Consider the following 16,590-nt stretch of genomic DNA (forward strand, 5'->3'; position numbering starts at 1 on the left):
TCAGTCGATTACCTAATTCACTGCTGTTGAGAATTTAACCAATTAAAAATGCATTAACCAGTGATGTATGTTTTCATAACTCACACGTACTTAATTCTACACCACAAACAGGCAACATAGGAAGAAGAGGATCATGGGTAATAGGAAGGCCAGCCCAGCATGGGGGCATTGCAAAGTAAAAAAGGCTAGTGCTAAATGTAATGATGCCTATAACTGTGGTGGACAGTGAGGGTGTTTGTGAGCTGCTAAACTACACTGAACCAGGCTATGGCATGGTACAGTACTACAAATAACAGTACAATTATTCGCCACGGTGAAAAATGCCACAGCTAAAGAAAGCGGGCTGTAATCACAGACTGTTGGGCTCCGCTAACTGCAGAGAGTTACATCATAGTTACATCCCACTACATCAACCAAGGCGCACACATCTGACACAGTCGGTACATATTGTGTAAAAAAACAATATTAGGTATTACGTCTTAAACCAACAGCTACTCATTTTTAATACAGAGTGATAGCGATCATGTGGCACACAACATGCTCTTTCCTGTGATAACAGAATGACAGCTTGGTAGAGCCACAGCAACACAGTTCAGGAAAACACAACAACCGGCAAACTTTCCAAAAGACAAGAGCTACTAAAAGCCTCCTCCAGACTAACACACAGCAAACCGGTCGTTATGAACAACAGCATTAACACACTGATTTACATTTTTAGTGTGTGTCAGTAATACTGTGGTGAAAAATAACTGTACAGAACTGTAAGTGATCAACTGTGCGTAGCTCTGCTGAGGATACAGAATGGACAAACACTCTCTGTTGAAGGTTGAATGTGGGTTCTGTGGGATTCCAATTTGTTTTTGTAGTTGAAAAAAATAGATTTACTTTAGCCTCTTGTTTGTATTCAGTGACAGACTTTTTTTTTTTTTTTTTTTTTGTATAAAGTTAAAGGATAAGTCTGGGGATTTCAAAAATGTCTCTGACTGTCACAAAAATCATACAAAATGGCCAAAACCAACATTAATGAATGAACATTACGAACATCAGGTTTTTTTTTCTTCTCCCCTCTATTAAAGAGTGCTTCTGTGCGATATATTTGAAATGAAAATATCACCTAGCAGGGTTTTATGTTCTGTTGAAGCTGCAACACAGTGATGTGCACAGCAAATTACACCGTGGAGCCACTTAGAGAAGAAGGCCATGAACTCGCAAGCAAAGGTTAAGAGTGCTTAAGTTGTGGTGATTACATTCTGAGTCACAACACTGAGAAACCCACTTATGCTAAATTGCAGGAGTTGATCTCCCATGCTTTGTGTGAAACCTGACCCAGTGAAATGTCTTTGAAGATCCTAAAAAATAGAAGCAGGATTCACTGAAAAACAGAAAAAAAAACCTTGAGAGGAAAAGATGGATCTGCTGGTGTGCTCGATGAGAGCTGTCCTCCTACACAGCTCATTTGAAAGCTAGAGCAATGCTAGATGTGACCCTGGGGTCACAGAGGCAGGTTGGCTGCCTCTGCCAGGAGTCACGTTCTCTTGACAGCTTGGAGAGATGACAAGCTGAGCTGACACACATGTCTGAGTACACGGCCACTGGTTTATGCCCCATCACCTGCTCTCAAACTGTCATCACTAAGCACAAGAGAAGAAACAAAAAAAAAACTTGGAAGTTAAGTTTTGGGTTTTAACTAAGCCAATTTAAATGATTACATTTAGCATTTTCAGTCTTACTTTATAATCGGACTTTCATCAGCCACATGCAAATTCTGTAATATCCATTCAGGAGCACATGCACACTGGGCTTTACTGTAGATATCATATTTTAAGCTCCCATTTGGAAATTAATGTGTGATTTACTAAGACAGCAGCTAATTACTCTGTAATGACTGAGACTGCTTGCTAATCACATTTTATCAATGGACGCAAGTTGAAAATCATTTTATCTTTCTTGCTTTACACCTTTGTCAAAACACAGACATCGTAATTGGAGATGCCCACTCAAGGTTCTATTCAACGGTTTATTTCCCCTTACAGGATGATATACTTAACTTTGTCTTCTGGATGTTGTGTTATAGATTTGCTGTCATTAGACCTCCACATTATCTGTGAGTGACATCTTTGGTCAGTTGCTATTCTCCATTAAAGTATTACAAATATCTAGTTATTTTTTATTCAGAACTTCCAGTATCAGTTGGTACTCTTCCAAACCTGTAATACTCTCTTGAACAACAACCAAGCGAGTGCTTTTCTTAGCAGAGCATTGTGCTTTTACTCACACGTAGATAATGCAGACAGATGTGGTGGCAACACAAAAGCATGAGCTGCATAACGAGCAACTTGGGAAACTACCACTACACTTAATTATGTGCATTTATCACCGCTTATTTTACATCTAAAGAGTCATTACCATCAATTATAATAATATTTGCTTCCTATCTGTTGTAGATAAAGTAAAATGTCTTAGAAAAGTCATGCATTTAAATGTGAATTCCAGAGATGCTTTTTACTCGCTTTTTACCAACTGATGTAAACAAATAAGTAATTCTCAGTGAAAATGGTTGTCCTTTTTTTTTCTATAAGGCTTCTCTTTTTGTAAATCTTAGTAAACCAAAAATACTTCAACAGTATTTCCCCATTTTGTAAGAGAATATGACACCAAAGATTCAAGGTTTCTCTTTGACGGCATTGTCAAATGTCTGTGCTGGAAAGATGACAATATCCATGCAGCTCAAAAGTGGCGGTGGGATAGGGGAGCTCGAGGATTAACGATGCGCACCACATGTTCTGGATCTTTTCTTCATGGTGCGTGAAGGGAGAGCTGGGACAGTGGGACTCAAGGCTAGGGACTCCCCGAGGGAGAAGCAGCAGAGAGAAAGAGTAGATTGAAAGACTCATATGATATTCATCTTATGTTGCAATGTCTATCCTTGGTGTGGACAGTCTCAAGGGGAGGGGGTGAGGTGGACTTAAGCAAACGCACACACACACAGATACAAGCCACACACATGTGCAGTATATATGGCTTTAAAGCTCAAAAGAAAAGTAAATTCTATTCATTAATATATATTTTTTTGTTAATGCTTATGCATGTGCAGAGACGTACGGTACAAGGATGTGCTCACCTGTGATCTCTCGAACAGTGCGGAATACATTGAGTTTTTCTGGATCCAAAGCTTCAATATTGTGATAGACGTCTCTGTAAATAATAGAGAGATCAGAATGATGCAAACAAAAAAAAAGAAAAACAAAGCATCTGCTTTTTATTTATACTGCATGGGTACGTTATTATATATGTGAAGGATATTAAAAATAAAAAATAAAACTGAGCCACACCCAGCAAGACAGACAGCAAAATAATCTAGTGTTACACCATTTTGAAGTACTTGTGAATGATAATTTGCCTGCACACATACAGTGGTGTATATCCATTCAGAAATAATACATTGTGTTTGCTTTGTCATCTACAGTCATCCTCTAGACTCTTACAAACCACATTCCCCGCAGCAAAATCCTTTTACACCTCTTAGAGTAATTCATGAGCACATACATACTGTATACCCGCAGTGCTCTAACTCTCGAGGCACTTTAAGCATACTCACTTTCCACTTGCCATTGGTGACACTGCTAACATATTTCACATTCATTCAACCAATTAACAGCTTGCTTCAATTTTTATTCAGGCTTTTAGGTGGCACACTTATCTTTACATCAAAATGGAATACATAAAAAACAATTCTGACAATCACAATTTTCTCACTTATGTGGATATGAAGGGATTCATGCTGGATGCATTATCTAATGGTGGAAATAAACAATTACATTTACTTTTGTATCATGTACTCATGGCTATTTTAGAACCCATTAACTGTTTTTAAATAAGAAGTATAATACCTTGCTACATTTAAAATTGCAGCCTTAAAAGGGTCACGAAAGAAGAGGAAGATGTTTGAAGAAAAATATGTGACAATAGAACCAAAGAAAGGAGTCACTCAAAAGCTAGACAAAAACGAGACGGAGCAGATGGTTTGTCTGCATTGACTCGGAGGGCCGAGCTTCATGTCCAGAGAGGTGACATTGTCAGGTGCTCTCATCTTACTTCTCTAAAACATAAATACCCTAAATGTGTTCAAGAGGCATGCGGTTACACCTGGACTGAGCCTAGCAGTCTGTAAACAATACAAAAGCTCCATCGTGCCGTTAAATTAAGAGTGCCATCATTTCTGTAGTCATGATTAAGAAAAGAATTACCTCTGCTGGGTTGGGAAAAAAAAGAGTTGCATCTACCTTAATTAATCATTGATTTAATGCACCAAACTGAAAGTATGCTAAGTGACCCAAATTAAACACATCCACGATGTTGCGTACCACCATCTGTATGCCTAGTCTGGTTATATGCTAAAATCCTCATGGTGGACCTTGCAGCTGTGATTTTTATGTGCAGGAGCAAACTTCACTGATGTGTGTGCTGTTTTTTTACAACCCGTTGTGACGGCTTAGCGCACATCCACCTCCATGTTTGAGAACTTGGAGCGTTGTGGGATTGAATGGTTGAATGGGCTGCTTATAAGCTGTTTTGCATTGAGAATGACCGAGCAGAGAACCTGAGCCCACAGCAACCTCAGGAGGTCTTCATGGAGTGCAAGACTCATAAAATAACAGAGGTGAGTACAACAACAAACTCACTGATTTTTGTAACTTAGCATCCAGAGCAAGGTAAAAACCACCGCATTTCCTTACAATGTACAGTTTTGTTTGCAAGCACTATGTTGTGTTAATAAATCACTGCAAATAAATCACCAGAAAAGAGTAAATTGTTAAATTGTCTGTTAGCAATAGGAATGTTTACTCTGCTGTTAATTATATAAAAAGTGGCAGTGTCTGTGGTTTATATAGTTATATATCACTACACAAGATCTGTGGATCCCTGCTGTGGTGGTTTAGTGCTTTTTTTTCTGGCTAATTTTGGGAAGGCTACACTGAGGAATACGGTTATATAGTATATTCATAATTAATAATCAGTTACATGCAGAGGCAGCAAAGTGCTCGTCTTCAGCTAAGGAATTTAATGTGGCTTTGGACATAAGGGCTCAGTGCGGCTCATCCAGAGCGGCCTGATGACGTTCCACAAGATTATACATTGGTACTTTAATGCACTTTATTTTGTAGCATAAAAGTGTTCTTTAATTTATTAGTTACACAATAAGGGATTATTACCACCATTACTACCATTATTAAATGTTTCTTTAATCTCTCCCTAACGCTTTAAAAATGTTTCCTCATGGTAGATTTACCTAACTTACTTTTTACATTGAATAATTTTACTTTTACTTGAGTAAAATTCCTATAAATTAAGAGTACTTTTACTCTTTTCTACTCCACTAGTCTTTCCATCACCAGCAGTTGCTGACGTGTAGTTTCAGATTAGAGGGGGAAAAAAAAGATTATTGTTTATCTGAATTCCAACATTGACTATATTGAATCACTGACAAATAAAATCAAGAACTCTTGAGTTTTTGTTTCACAAATTCATAAACATGTTTCACTTTAATAGCATCCATCCATCACAAATTTTGTTTTAAAAGCTATACTCTTTAGAAAAGACATAAAATGTCCAAACATAACAACAATCTTTTCTCATTATAATATGCTAAATGATCTGAACTCTCACCCTTTGATTCCAGTAATGAGGAACACCAGGTTGCCATTGATTTTGGTGCAGTTGACAAACTTGTCAATGTTGCTGGAGTCCACAGTCTGAGCTGTCTGCAGGCTGGCTGTACCTATTCCATCACATGCTGCACAAAAAACAGTAAAAACAGCAAACTAAATTAATATATTAAAAAAGGCTTAATAATGCTAAAATGCAAAAACAATGTAGATTAAGGGTGTTGATGCAACATGCAGTATTATTAAATATCAGTATAGAATTTTTCATTAACCAGTATATGTTTCTCTTGTATATGAACACTAAAAGTCCTGGATATGGCATGAAAAAAAAACACAACAGTGTATTACAATAATTAATTATGACTTTAAACTGTATATGTAGTTCCTATATTCTTGATCATCTGTTGGTGTTTTACCTTTAGGACAAATGTCAGTACAAGGGATGCACATCTTGATGCGGTTCTCCTCCACCTCCATCTTGTTACTGGGGCACGCTCTCACACAGGAGCTGTGGTCCACCACAAAGTTATCTGAAAAAATAAATAAATGTCAAATGTAAATGTCAAGTACAGATGGCTGCAGTTTGTCACACAGGAACATACAGTACCATAAATGGCAGTTGAGTGTAAGAAATCACAAAAAAAGTGTTGAAAGTCACGTTGGTTCCCTTTTGCCTGACTGGTGCTTCCATTACTGCACATACATTGCATTAGAGGATACAACTTTCATATACAGAGGTTTTATATTGAATGCATTGTAATATTCACTAATCACAGAAAAAACATTGAAGTGATTCATATTTTTAAAATAATTATCAGAGCTACGATTATGTGGTAGTGGGTGTGGTTTGGCTCAGCTGCAGGGGGCACAGAGTGGGGGAGTGGTTCAGGGAACGGTGCCGCGAAGAGGCTTAATTAGCCCATCTGAACTCTGTCGCTGATTGTCTCTCTCCCCATATAGACCAGTAGTGACACACCGGAGAGGAAGCGGGAGACACGGACGGACAGAGAGACAGACGCTGCGGGTGTGCTCGGAGGCACGGCAGCAGAGCGCACAGACTGTGGCTGATCCAAAAACGGTAACATAAAGCCGATTGAACTGTACCAATGCTGGATGGTGTGATTTGTGCAGCAAGAACCCACTGAAGTAACAGACGTCCGTTACAGATTATTATAAGACTCCGAAAATTAAAGTAAAAACAGGTTTTCTTTAGATCACAATATATTAATTTGCTTTTTGTAAAAAATTATATCAAAAAATACTTATATTGACTTTGATGTGTAATTTTCAATTTTTTACAGTCAATCCAGCTCACAATTTGTGTCTGTTATTTGGACCTTCTGGTGGTCCAACTAACATGGTGATAAAAGGAGGTCATATTCATAACTCAGTAGGCTCTGGCAGGTCACTACAGTGAACATAAAGACTACATAATTAGAGGTATACAGTATATGTTATGCAACCTAATATATGGCTTGCAATTAAGTGAGAAGTAGGAAGACTTAACAACTGACCTAATCATATAAAAATGGTATTCACACCGTACAGTAGGCCAAACATTGAAAACTACCACAAAAAAAGAACCAGTAGAGACTGACTTTTACCCAACTAAGGATTCTACTGTATCTGATGTTTGTCTAGAAATGAACACTGCCTGAAAGCACAAACCTCATTTTCCTCCCTGCTGGTTGGCCTTTTCACTGATGTTGTGAACAGCAGGTGGTTCCCATAATTAGCTTTGGGCGTGGTGAGTGGTTAGCTGAGTAGTGGTAACAGAACAGCACAGTAATACCAGGACTAATGTCGCAAAAGCAGTGAGAGGAGATAGAGTATGGTGGTGATGCAGACCAAATTCTCTGGCCCCTTATCACCTGCACCGGCTTTTGGAAACACCAGTCAGCACAACCTCAGGCTGGATACGGACTGTTTAAATGTAGACAGCTTTTTAAGATAAACCAGTATTGGGTAAGGGTTGACCAAGAATACAAATTTAAAATGTGTGATACAGAATGAAGTATATTATAATATATATTATATATTATATTATAAGATAAGTATATTTGAAATAATATAGTAGTATAGAATAGTCTCTATTAAAGGATTTGTTTGCTGCTTGTTTGCCTGGTTTCTACCACTTGAATTTACTCAACATCCTTTACACAACGTGACAGCTGGTTTCATGGTTTAATACTGTGTATGCTCAAAATATTAGAGAAATTCTTTCAAAATACCAATTCAAGGTTTGACTTTTATTAGACATTCTGTCTCGCAAGTTTGAACTGGTATGTTATAGCAATAGAGTAAAAACCCAATGAGTTACAATTTACTAAATCAGTGTCACAATCAACAGGACTGAATGCAACTGAATGAGTCAAAGGATTTTACATTTTTAACATGTCTGTGTCAAACTGATGAAAAATACATTTTAGTGTACGTGGGGCTTCGGCTGGATATGTTATTCTGCAGAGATCCATGGCCCAATGAAAATGACAATTTTAAGATTTTAAACACAAAATATATTACTGGCAAAACACATGAAAGCAGAGTTAAATAGTAGTTTTCACTACCCCAATTAAAACCTCAAATCGGGGCTTATCTTTTAAAAGAAATGTGTGTCTGTCCCTGCAGTAAGATGCTCACAAGTGAAGAATCGCTTCAGACCCCCGGGAGCTATTTTGGCAGCACTGGCTTTTTTAAAGACTGCATGATTTATCCATAAATGTGTCACCATACTCTAAACCTGTGGTGCTGTCATTCATCATAAGGTAACTTATAGACTGTGGGTTCATTGTTTAAACTATATTTTTTTGTTTTTGTGAGAAATGTGTATAAACACAAGTAACGTCCCACTTCTCACTCCAGGATCTCAAAGAATTGGCAGTTGGGCACAAAGAATACTTACTGGCCTTACATTTTTTTTTAATGAATAATGTACATGTGATACACTAAGTTTACACCAAGTGAATTGAAAGACAGGAACTTTGGACTTGACAACAAATGTTTGTTTTATGCAGTACTTGTGAGAACCCTCACTGACATTTACCTTGACCATAATTAAATGCCACAGCTGGTCTTAACCAGCCTAATTCAACCCAAAGGTCCTTGTTGAAATGAAAAATGTCCTCACTTTGCAAAAAACCCAATTCCCAAAGTCTAAAACCCAAGTTGGCCCTTACAAAGATAGAAATACAAGAGCACCCTCACACACAAAGAGGTTATCTCAGACAAGCATAAAACAAACTGTATTATACCATATTAGCAGCATTTGCCCTGAAAAATGATCTACCAGCAGTAATGACAAGGTTATGAGAAGCTTGAGGACTAAATTCAAGTCAAGCTCCCCAAGGATGTAATTGCTGTTCTTGTTCATGGCAAAACATTGATATGTATGTGAAAGCAAAACAGGAAGAGGTGTTTATATTTATTGTATCTGCCCACATCCAATGCAAATGAGGAATTTGAAGAACATAATCTTGCTGCTGTCCACACACTGCATGCATGTGTGACAATGGCAATCACTCTAGGAAAATGCACATGGATGCATGTGTCTGTGCGTATAGACAGTTATGATCTTTTAAGTATTATCCTGGCATTATGTAAATAGGAATATACAGGCGTACTTTGACAGATGTGCTGCAAATGAACATGTTTGCCTGCATACAATTGTGCGCCATTCGTTGTTTTCTTCAGCATGCTTCATGTATCAACTAACCATCTTTTATCTAATCCTCAGAGTCAGCAGGGTGGGTGGGATTTAATGTCTTTTTGAAATTGGGTATTAAAGTTTACTGGATTATCATACATTTATTTGCCATGGGAAAGTTATTTAGCCTTAGCAGGAGAAGAAGCCATGCTAAGATAGGTAAATATATATACTTTATTGATCCCAGAAGGGGAAATGTTTCCGCTACAGCAGCATGCAAAGATACAGCGTAAGCAATAAAAATGACGGAATAAAAATTTAGGTAAAAATATAAAATATAAAAATGTAAAAAATTAATAGCACAATAAAATTGAATACAATTAAACAACAACACTGCAATGGCCATCAGTTTGGTGCATCTAGCAGTTAATAACAGTAGTAAACAAGCATCACCTTTTTTTTTAACCTAAAAAATAAACAGCATTAACCATTTGTATTCAACTCAAGCAGTTATTTTGTACTGTAGTTTTGTACTGTAGTTTTTTTCTTTATCTTTAATCACCAAGTGTATCAACCAATTTTTTCTTGCAGCGGGGAACACAGACTTGTGGGTACGTAAGGAAATACATCATGATGAAAGTTTGCCTCAGCATGGCTCAAACTTGTCTGCTCCAACGAACCAATGTTTAAAATTGTCACAGTATTGACAGAAGAGTGAATGTTAATCTCTCTCTTTTAGAACCTTAAAGTGTTGTAACTTTAAAAATGAAGCTAAAATAACATTGATCACCCAAGTTAGCAAAATCACCAAAATGCTTCCCTCGTGTAAAGCTGCCATCCCCCTTTCCCATCTCCTAGTGGCAGAGGGAGTGCAGGTGCAGAGGGGTTGTTTGGTTGAACATGTTAATCCCCGCAATCGCAGCTCTGAAAAATCCGTGGCCTCACTGTGCTGTGTATTGGTATATCACATTGGATTGATACATTTTCCCACTGGGTCATCCAAACAGATACAAAAATAACAAACCGCATACTGACTGTCAACACAACAACCTTTTGGCTAAATGGCTTTTAGGTTAGGATAACAATGAAGGGGTTACGATTTACGATTAATGGTTAGAGAGTTCAGTAAAGCAGGTGTGTGTGTGTGTGTGTGTGTGTGTGTGTGTGTGTGTGTGTGTGTGTGTGTGTGTGTGTGTGTGTGTGTGTGTGTGTGTGTGTGTGTGTGTGTGTGTGTGTGCGTCCAGGCGGTGACACTTACGTGGACACTTCTTGACACAGAAGGCTCCATAAGTGTACTTTGCCCTGGGATTGTGCTCTAGTTGAAAGGTGGTGGGGTTGTAGACAAAAGGCTGGGGGCACTGGGTCACACATGCCCCACTGTCATTGAAGTTAGTGCAGGCCTGCCAACACACACACAGAAGTCCCTTATTTAAAGGGATATTTCATTCAAATCAAAAACCTATTTGACTTCTCCCTCGTGGTACTGGAGTATGCATATAATAAAGGAGGTTAATTGGATTTTAGAAACATGTAGGTGAAAGGGTGCCTTTACGAGTATACAAAACATACAACACTAAAACCTGTGCTGAAACATGATGAGAGGATACAAACATGACATTTACTTCACACCAGATTGAGAATTACTGAATGTTGCAGACAGAAAATAATCTGCATTCACCCAGTGCAATTACCACTGGGACAAAATGTTGAGTTTTGTCACTGGTGCATAGGCCTTAAAGTTGTCTTGCAAAAGTCTGTGGTCACTGTGGAAAAAGGTGGAGGGCAAAAGCTTTTTATTGACAAGCCAAATTTCCAACAAAGTTTTTCAGGAAACATAAACAATGAAGCATTCAAAACCATTCTGTCTACTAAATGTATGTAGTTTAAAAATGGATATTGTGTCCCTTCATGGGTCACACCCTCAATGCATAAGAATGAAGAATAAGTTTATTGTCTTTCACAAAGTAACATCATTTTTTTCTGTCACGTAGCTCGGCAGGAAATAAATCATCCTCACTTAAAACGAACACACATACATGTACATGTAGAATAAGACAGGATGGAACTTCAGGGCTCCTTAATGGCTGTACAAACTAACCGAATATGAACATCTTAAACTGCGTTGCTAGTGATAGGTTTAAGTTTATTTACTGTATATTTAGGAATGTGCAAATTTGATTTTTTGTTTTTGTGATAAACATGTAGCATGACTTCTTTTTTCCTTAATAACCATATACCAACATTTTATCACCGTAGTTGTCATAACCAAATGAACAGCAAAAAAGTGTTATCTTTTCCTTTTCTTTTTCTCCTCTGCTGTCCCACAAACACATTAAAAACTGCGGCGGAAACCGAGGGATTCCCTGAATCATGGATTGCATGTATACCTTATTACACTGCCTGATAAATTCAATAAGAATCAATCAAGGCCTTACGAAGAGATACAAAAGTAGCATCAAATTAATAATAGCACTTACTGGACAGTGTTTTTAGTTCACAATTTTATGGTTACACTTATTGTAACTATGCAGTTGTGAATGTAGTATTAGCCGCATTCATATTTTAGAAATATGGTCTTTTATCTAAAGACAATTAATAAACTTGATAAAAGACAATCATGACTTTGATGTCTCATGCGGGGGGTCTTCAAAAGGACTTGCTAATTTATTGCAAGTTAGAAGACAGAAGACTCCAGAAGAACAAAAGATCATGAGAAGGAACTTGCCTTTCATAAGTCAGACAGAGGAGCTCCAGAAGTGATGTACTCTGAATTACAACCGCAGAAACAAATTTAACATGCAGGGGGATAAAGATAAAACTGATAAAGCACATGGCGAAGAGCCTGGTGAAGTCTATATTTAACAGTGACAGTCATCTCAAGAAGAAATGGGAATTAAATGTCATCTAATCATATTTGCCATACAAGTGGCATTTTAAGGTAAAAGATTTAGTGTGCAAGGAAGACATCCTTTTTCAGAAGTACCCTGAATCAAAAGAAGGAAAAAGTCACCAGGGAAATGTGTCCAATTTTTGAAAAACAGGAAATGTGAAGTACGTAATCAGGAAATGTAACGCGGGTTACCACGTTGATGTTGTAATATCACCAGGAATACCAGCATTTTCAGAAGTTATTCTCGTTCCCCAAAATGATGTAACGTGAATGTGTGTGTGTGTTCACTTACAAAGCAGTCTGTGTCCTTTGGGCCATAGCAGCCACCTGCACACTCACGATGGCAGCAGTCACTAACATAGGGGCCGAAACAGCGTCCATCGCACTGCTCGGCACACACTGTCTTAGTTACTGTGGAGGGACAGAAACAAAGAACATGTCACGCCAAAATTAAAATGCATTTGATCTCTTAATTCATATGGCTGGTGGCAACATAACATTTGTGAACCATATATAAACTACCTTTAGAGCAAGATTGGGGGGAAAAAAGTATAAGTCAATGAAAATGTAAAAAAAAAAAAAAAAAGAGCAAATATTCTGATTGAAGAAAGGCATCAAAAAGATGGATAATTCGCTCTTTTATCACTTCTTGACAGCACTGAATGGGGTTCAATTAGTCTCCTTCTGCTCTGGCAGTCATGTGATCAAGGTACATCCAATGAAGGGTACTGAGGAGAAATTGATTTAAACAAAAAAAGCTTTGATCTAAAGTGTCCATGCACGACCATAATCTTCCACAACCACTGTCACGCCGCTGGCTGACCTCTCACAAGTCTAACTGTCCATATCTACACTGCTATTGTTTGCGCTTGTGTGTGTGTCTGTGTGTATCTGAGCGAGGTAAGTCCAGCTGAAGCCTTTTTGCCACCTAGTAGCTATCTTTAATCATGTTTGGGTCTCCCTGTGTGCTCCCCTAAGGGTCGCTCGCTGGATGTGACAGAGACATGGCGATTCCTATCTGACTCGGTGTACTAGCATCAAACTGAACATCTGTCCGCCTTTCCCTGGTATGCCTGTTGCAATCATATGGGCTGCCGTATGCCTGTGTGCCTCTCCTCCTGACAGCCATATGTAAATGTACATAGGACTCTGCCATTTCATAGATAAAGACAGCTGGTAAGAGACACAGCTTAAGTGTCAGCAGTGGGATTTATATGACGAGCAGGGAAACTGAATTAGAAGCTATTTGGGAAGGATAAAGCGGTCAAATTAGCTCATGAAACAGTTGCATACAAGTGCTGCTGTGTCTAAATTATGCACTTGTGTTTTATATAGAATTTATAGTATAGTAGTAACAAATAGTGCATACTATACGAATGGTAGAAGAACCTTACAGTGGCTTGCCTGGTGCTACAGCCTGTGTGTCCATACCAGTGTTGGGGTTGTATTTTCCACAAAACAATACCCATTCCAAGAAAAATGCTTGCTGCTTTTTATGTAAAATAGTTTACTTTATTTTAGCATCTGGTTCACAACTTGGGAGTCTATTCCTCCATCACACTTTCAAAATCCCATTTTGCCTGAAAAATCAGTACATTTTCCATTTCCTGAGAAAACCAACAGGCTCTGATAACTCATTATCTAACTCCCCTGGTAGTGGAAACTCAAGTGGTGGCAATAGTTTTTACCACCAAAATGTGGATGTTGTAGCATTGTTTGTGAGAAAAAAACACAAATGATGAAGTAAAGCTAAATAAAATGTAGTCATACCCTTACAGAAAAAAACGCATGTATAACACGTTTACCACATCTTGCAACATATGATAACATTGTGAAAATATGCAGAAACGATTTCACATGGGAATCTGCATGGGCTTCACACAGTACACCATGAAAATGTTCCAAAACCACATGATTCCCATGCGCAAAATACATGTTTCACATGTTTTCAATCACGTGTCATGAGTTTTTGCACGTGAAATTCATGTGGAATTCTGTAACGGTAGATTGTTCAGCTTCATTCTTCAGGTCAAATTAATTAAACTAGTAAAAAAAAAATAACAAAAATAAGTAACAGTAAAATCCAAATAGTCGGAAAAAAAAAAAAGTTGTAACAGTGCCTGTGAAAAACTAACAATGTTTGTGTACAACAGTATAAACTTAATGCTGCTGTGTGACAGTGCATGTATTGGTGTGTGCATAGATTACACATAGTTCTTTGGTGGGTGCTGATTTTCCCTTTTAGCATGGCTTTGACGAGATACCATCACCGTGATGGATACAAGCCACGGACAAGTCGCCAAACAAACATGCCAACACACACGCACACTTCACCCTTCGCCTAACGTACCATCAGTGGCATTCCATTAACGGTGCCTGGGCTGAAATGAAACGGTCTGCTTTATTCAAAAGACACTCTGTCAAACAAATGACCTTGCTGGAGAAAGACGCAACACTGTTTATCAATTTGGCTTTAAACTTCCACTTTGATAAAAAGGAAAAAAAAAAAGAAGAAAAAAAACTGGCTGGTGACAACAAATACAGAAGGAATCCATCTCATGAAATATGCCTGGAAGCTTCCATTTGAACAGGCTGTGGACAGCGGCATCAGTCACAGGAACCACTGCCTCTCACTTTCCATTTACATAAGCAATTTTTTTTTTCACATCTGGTTTCCAAAAGAACTTCATGAATATACATCTCTTTTTTTCCTCCAGTGGAAACTTTAGTCCTAATGAAATTTTTCTGAAGAGTCTGTGTAAATAGTAAATAGGTGTAAAGGGTGCGAACTGCTCAACAAACCAGAGTTTGTCTGTTTAAGTCACTGGCTCTCTATCTTTATATGGGATATAATATATTGTCCATGTTTAAATTCACTCAAAGCTTACTTCTGTTTATACATAAAGAACACATTTTTATAGACTATGGATGAAATTCTTATAAAAGTTGCAGCTGATGGGCAGTTTCTTACATTTCCAATGGTGAAAGAAAAAAGATTTCACAAAGCTAATTAAAAATTAGGACATTATAAATATTGTGCTTAATCTGACTGGTGGACATATTGGGTCTCATCCATCAACTGTTCTTAAGAGGAAATTCCTTTTTAAAAGCACTTACACAGTTTTCACGCAGATTCTGGCATTCATCAATGTTTTCTTATTTGGGATTTGTTCTTAGGTAAGGTTCAGACATACGCACATTCAAGAGCACACTTACGCACATTTGAGTGCTAACATGCCAGTGCGAAATAACTGGTTATTGTGGTATCTTAAATTCTACACCAGTATACTATTCATTTAGAAAATTCATTTGACTTTTACAGTGTGATTCTTTATATACTAGAAGTAATCTCAAGAAGGAAATGCATCACTAACAAAACGAAAAGGTTTTATTGTATCTTTACTTTTAGCATTTTTATGAATTCCTTGAAGTGTTTCTAGGATTGCAACCAGTGTTGCTAATTAATGCTCTTGATAATAATTTACACTTAAACAATGTCCTATTAATTAGATGTGGCTAGAATAAAATAAAGAAAATGCCATTACTGCAGATCTTTTATCTTCCATCTGGTCCTAGCGGGATGGTTGAGCCGACATATCCGTTATTTCTGTCCGACAGATATAACAGATAAAGATTCACCACTTGAAGCTTGAGTCTCCCTGTGTTTCTCTTCTGAGTGCATCAGAAGATCCAATTCTCCTCCGAGCTTTGTTTCAGTGCTGTTCAGCAGACACCAGGCAGACACAAAGGGTGATGAGAGGTTTCCATTTTCTCTTTTGCATTCCCCAGAATTTATGCTTTGTTCTGTCATATCCCAAAGTAATCACTGTGCTGACTGTGACCTTTTTACACCACACTTTTTTTTTCTCTACATCAGTATATATTCACAGTAGATTTTTCAGTTTTCAGCTACAACAATGCCTCACTACAAGACAAAGTTATTGTATTATATTATACAAAAACAATGTAATTGGTGCATGTATTTGCGGCACAAAATGTTTAGCAATTATCTGTTTTACTGTCATTCATATCCTGTATATTTTATTTTCTGAAGACACAATGAGCCACAAGGTTAGTTGGTGAATATAGTGGAGCATTTAGCAATGAGCCAGATGTCCCCCTGAGGAGTTGGTAAAAACCAACAGATAATAGAGAGTGAATATTGAACTTAAATTCATCAGGTAGACAGAAACACAACTTTTTTTTCTTTTCTTTTCTTTTTTTTTTTTTTTTAATAATGTTGCTCTGTAAAATCTTGATGTGTAAGTGAACAAATGCTTGCTAACGAGTTTCCTATAAAAGCTGATATTTCTTAGGGAAGATGAAAGGGGCAGTGGACACTGGATATTTTGAGATGTGATCTAAGTTATTTATTGTGAGTGGTACCATTT

At 37.6% G+C, this 16,590-nt stretch overlaps 1 protein-coding gene across 1 annotated transcript in view; it reads right to left on the bottom strand.

The window, feature by feature from the left end:
- The window catches only part of LOC138620899 (receptor tyrosine-protein kinase erbB-4-like), a 299,444-nt gene that overhangs the window by 91,510 nt on the left and 191,344 nt on the right, over positions 1–16,590 (bottom strand). Inside the window, exons 6-10 of the mRNA XM_069698538.1 lie at positions 12,492–12,610; positions 10,568–10,709; positions 6,083–6,196; positions 5,668–5,794; positions 3,122–3,195 (exon numbers count right to left, since the gene is read on the bottom strand). Coding sequence (XP_069554639.1) covers positions 3,122–3,195; positions 5,668–5,794; positions 6,083–6,196; positions 10,568–10,709; positions 12,492–12,610 — 576 coding nt within the window. The remainder of the gene's footprint in view (positions 1–3,121; positions 3,196–5,667; positions 5,795–6,082; positions 6,197–10,567; positions 10,710–12,491; positions 12,611–16,590) is intronic.

Source organism: Brachyistius frenatus, unplaced genomic scaffold (assembly GCF_029030835.1).
Source record: "Brachyistius frenatus isolate BFR_SWC_R1_liver_20210118 unplaced genomic scaffold, ASM2903083v1 Contig_27, whole genome shotgun sequence".
NCBI lineage: Eukaryota > Metazoa > Chordata > Actinopteri > Embiotocidae > Brachyistius > Brachyistius frenatus.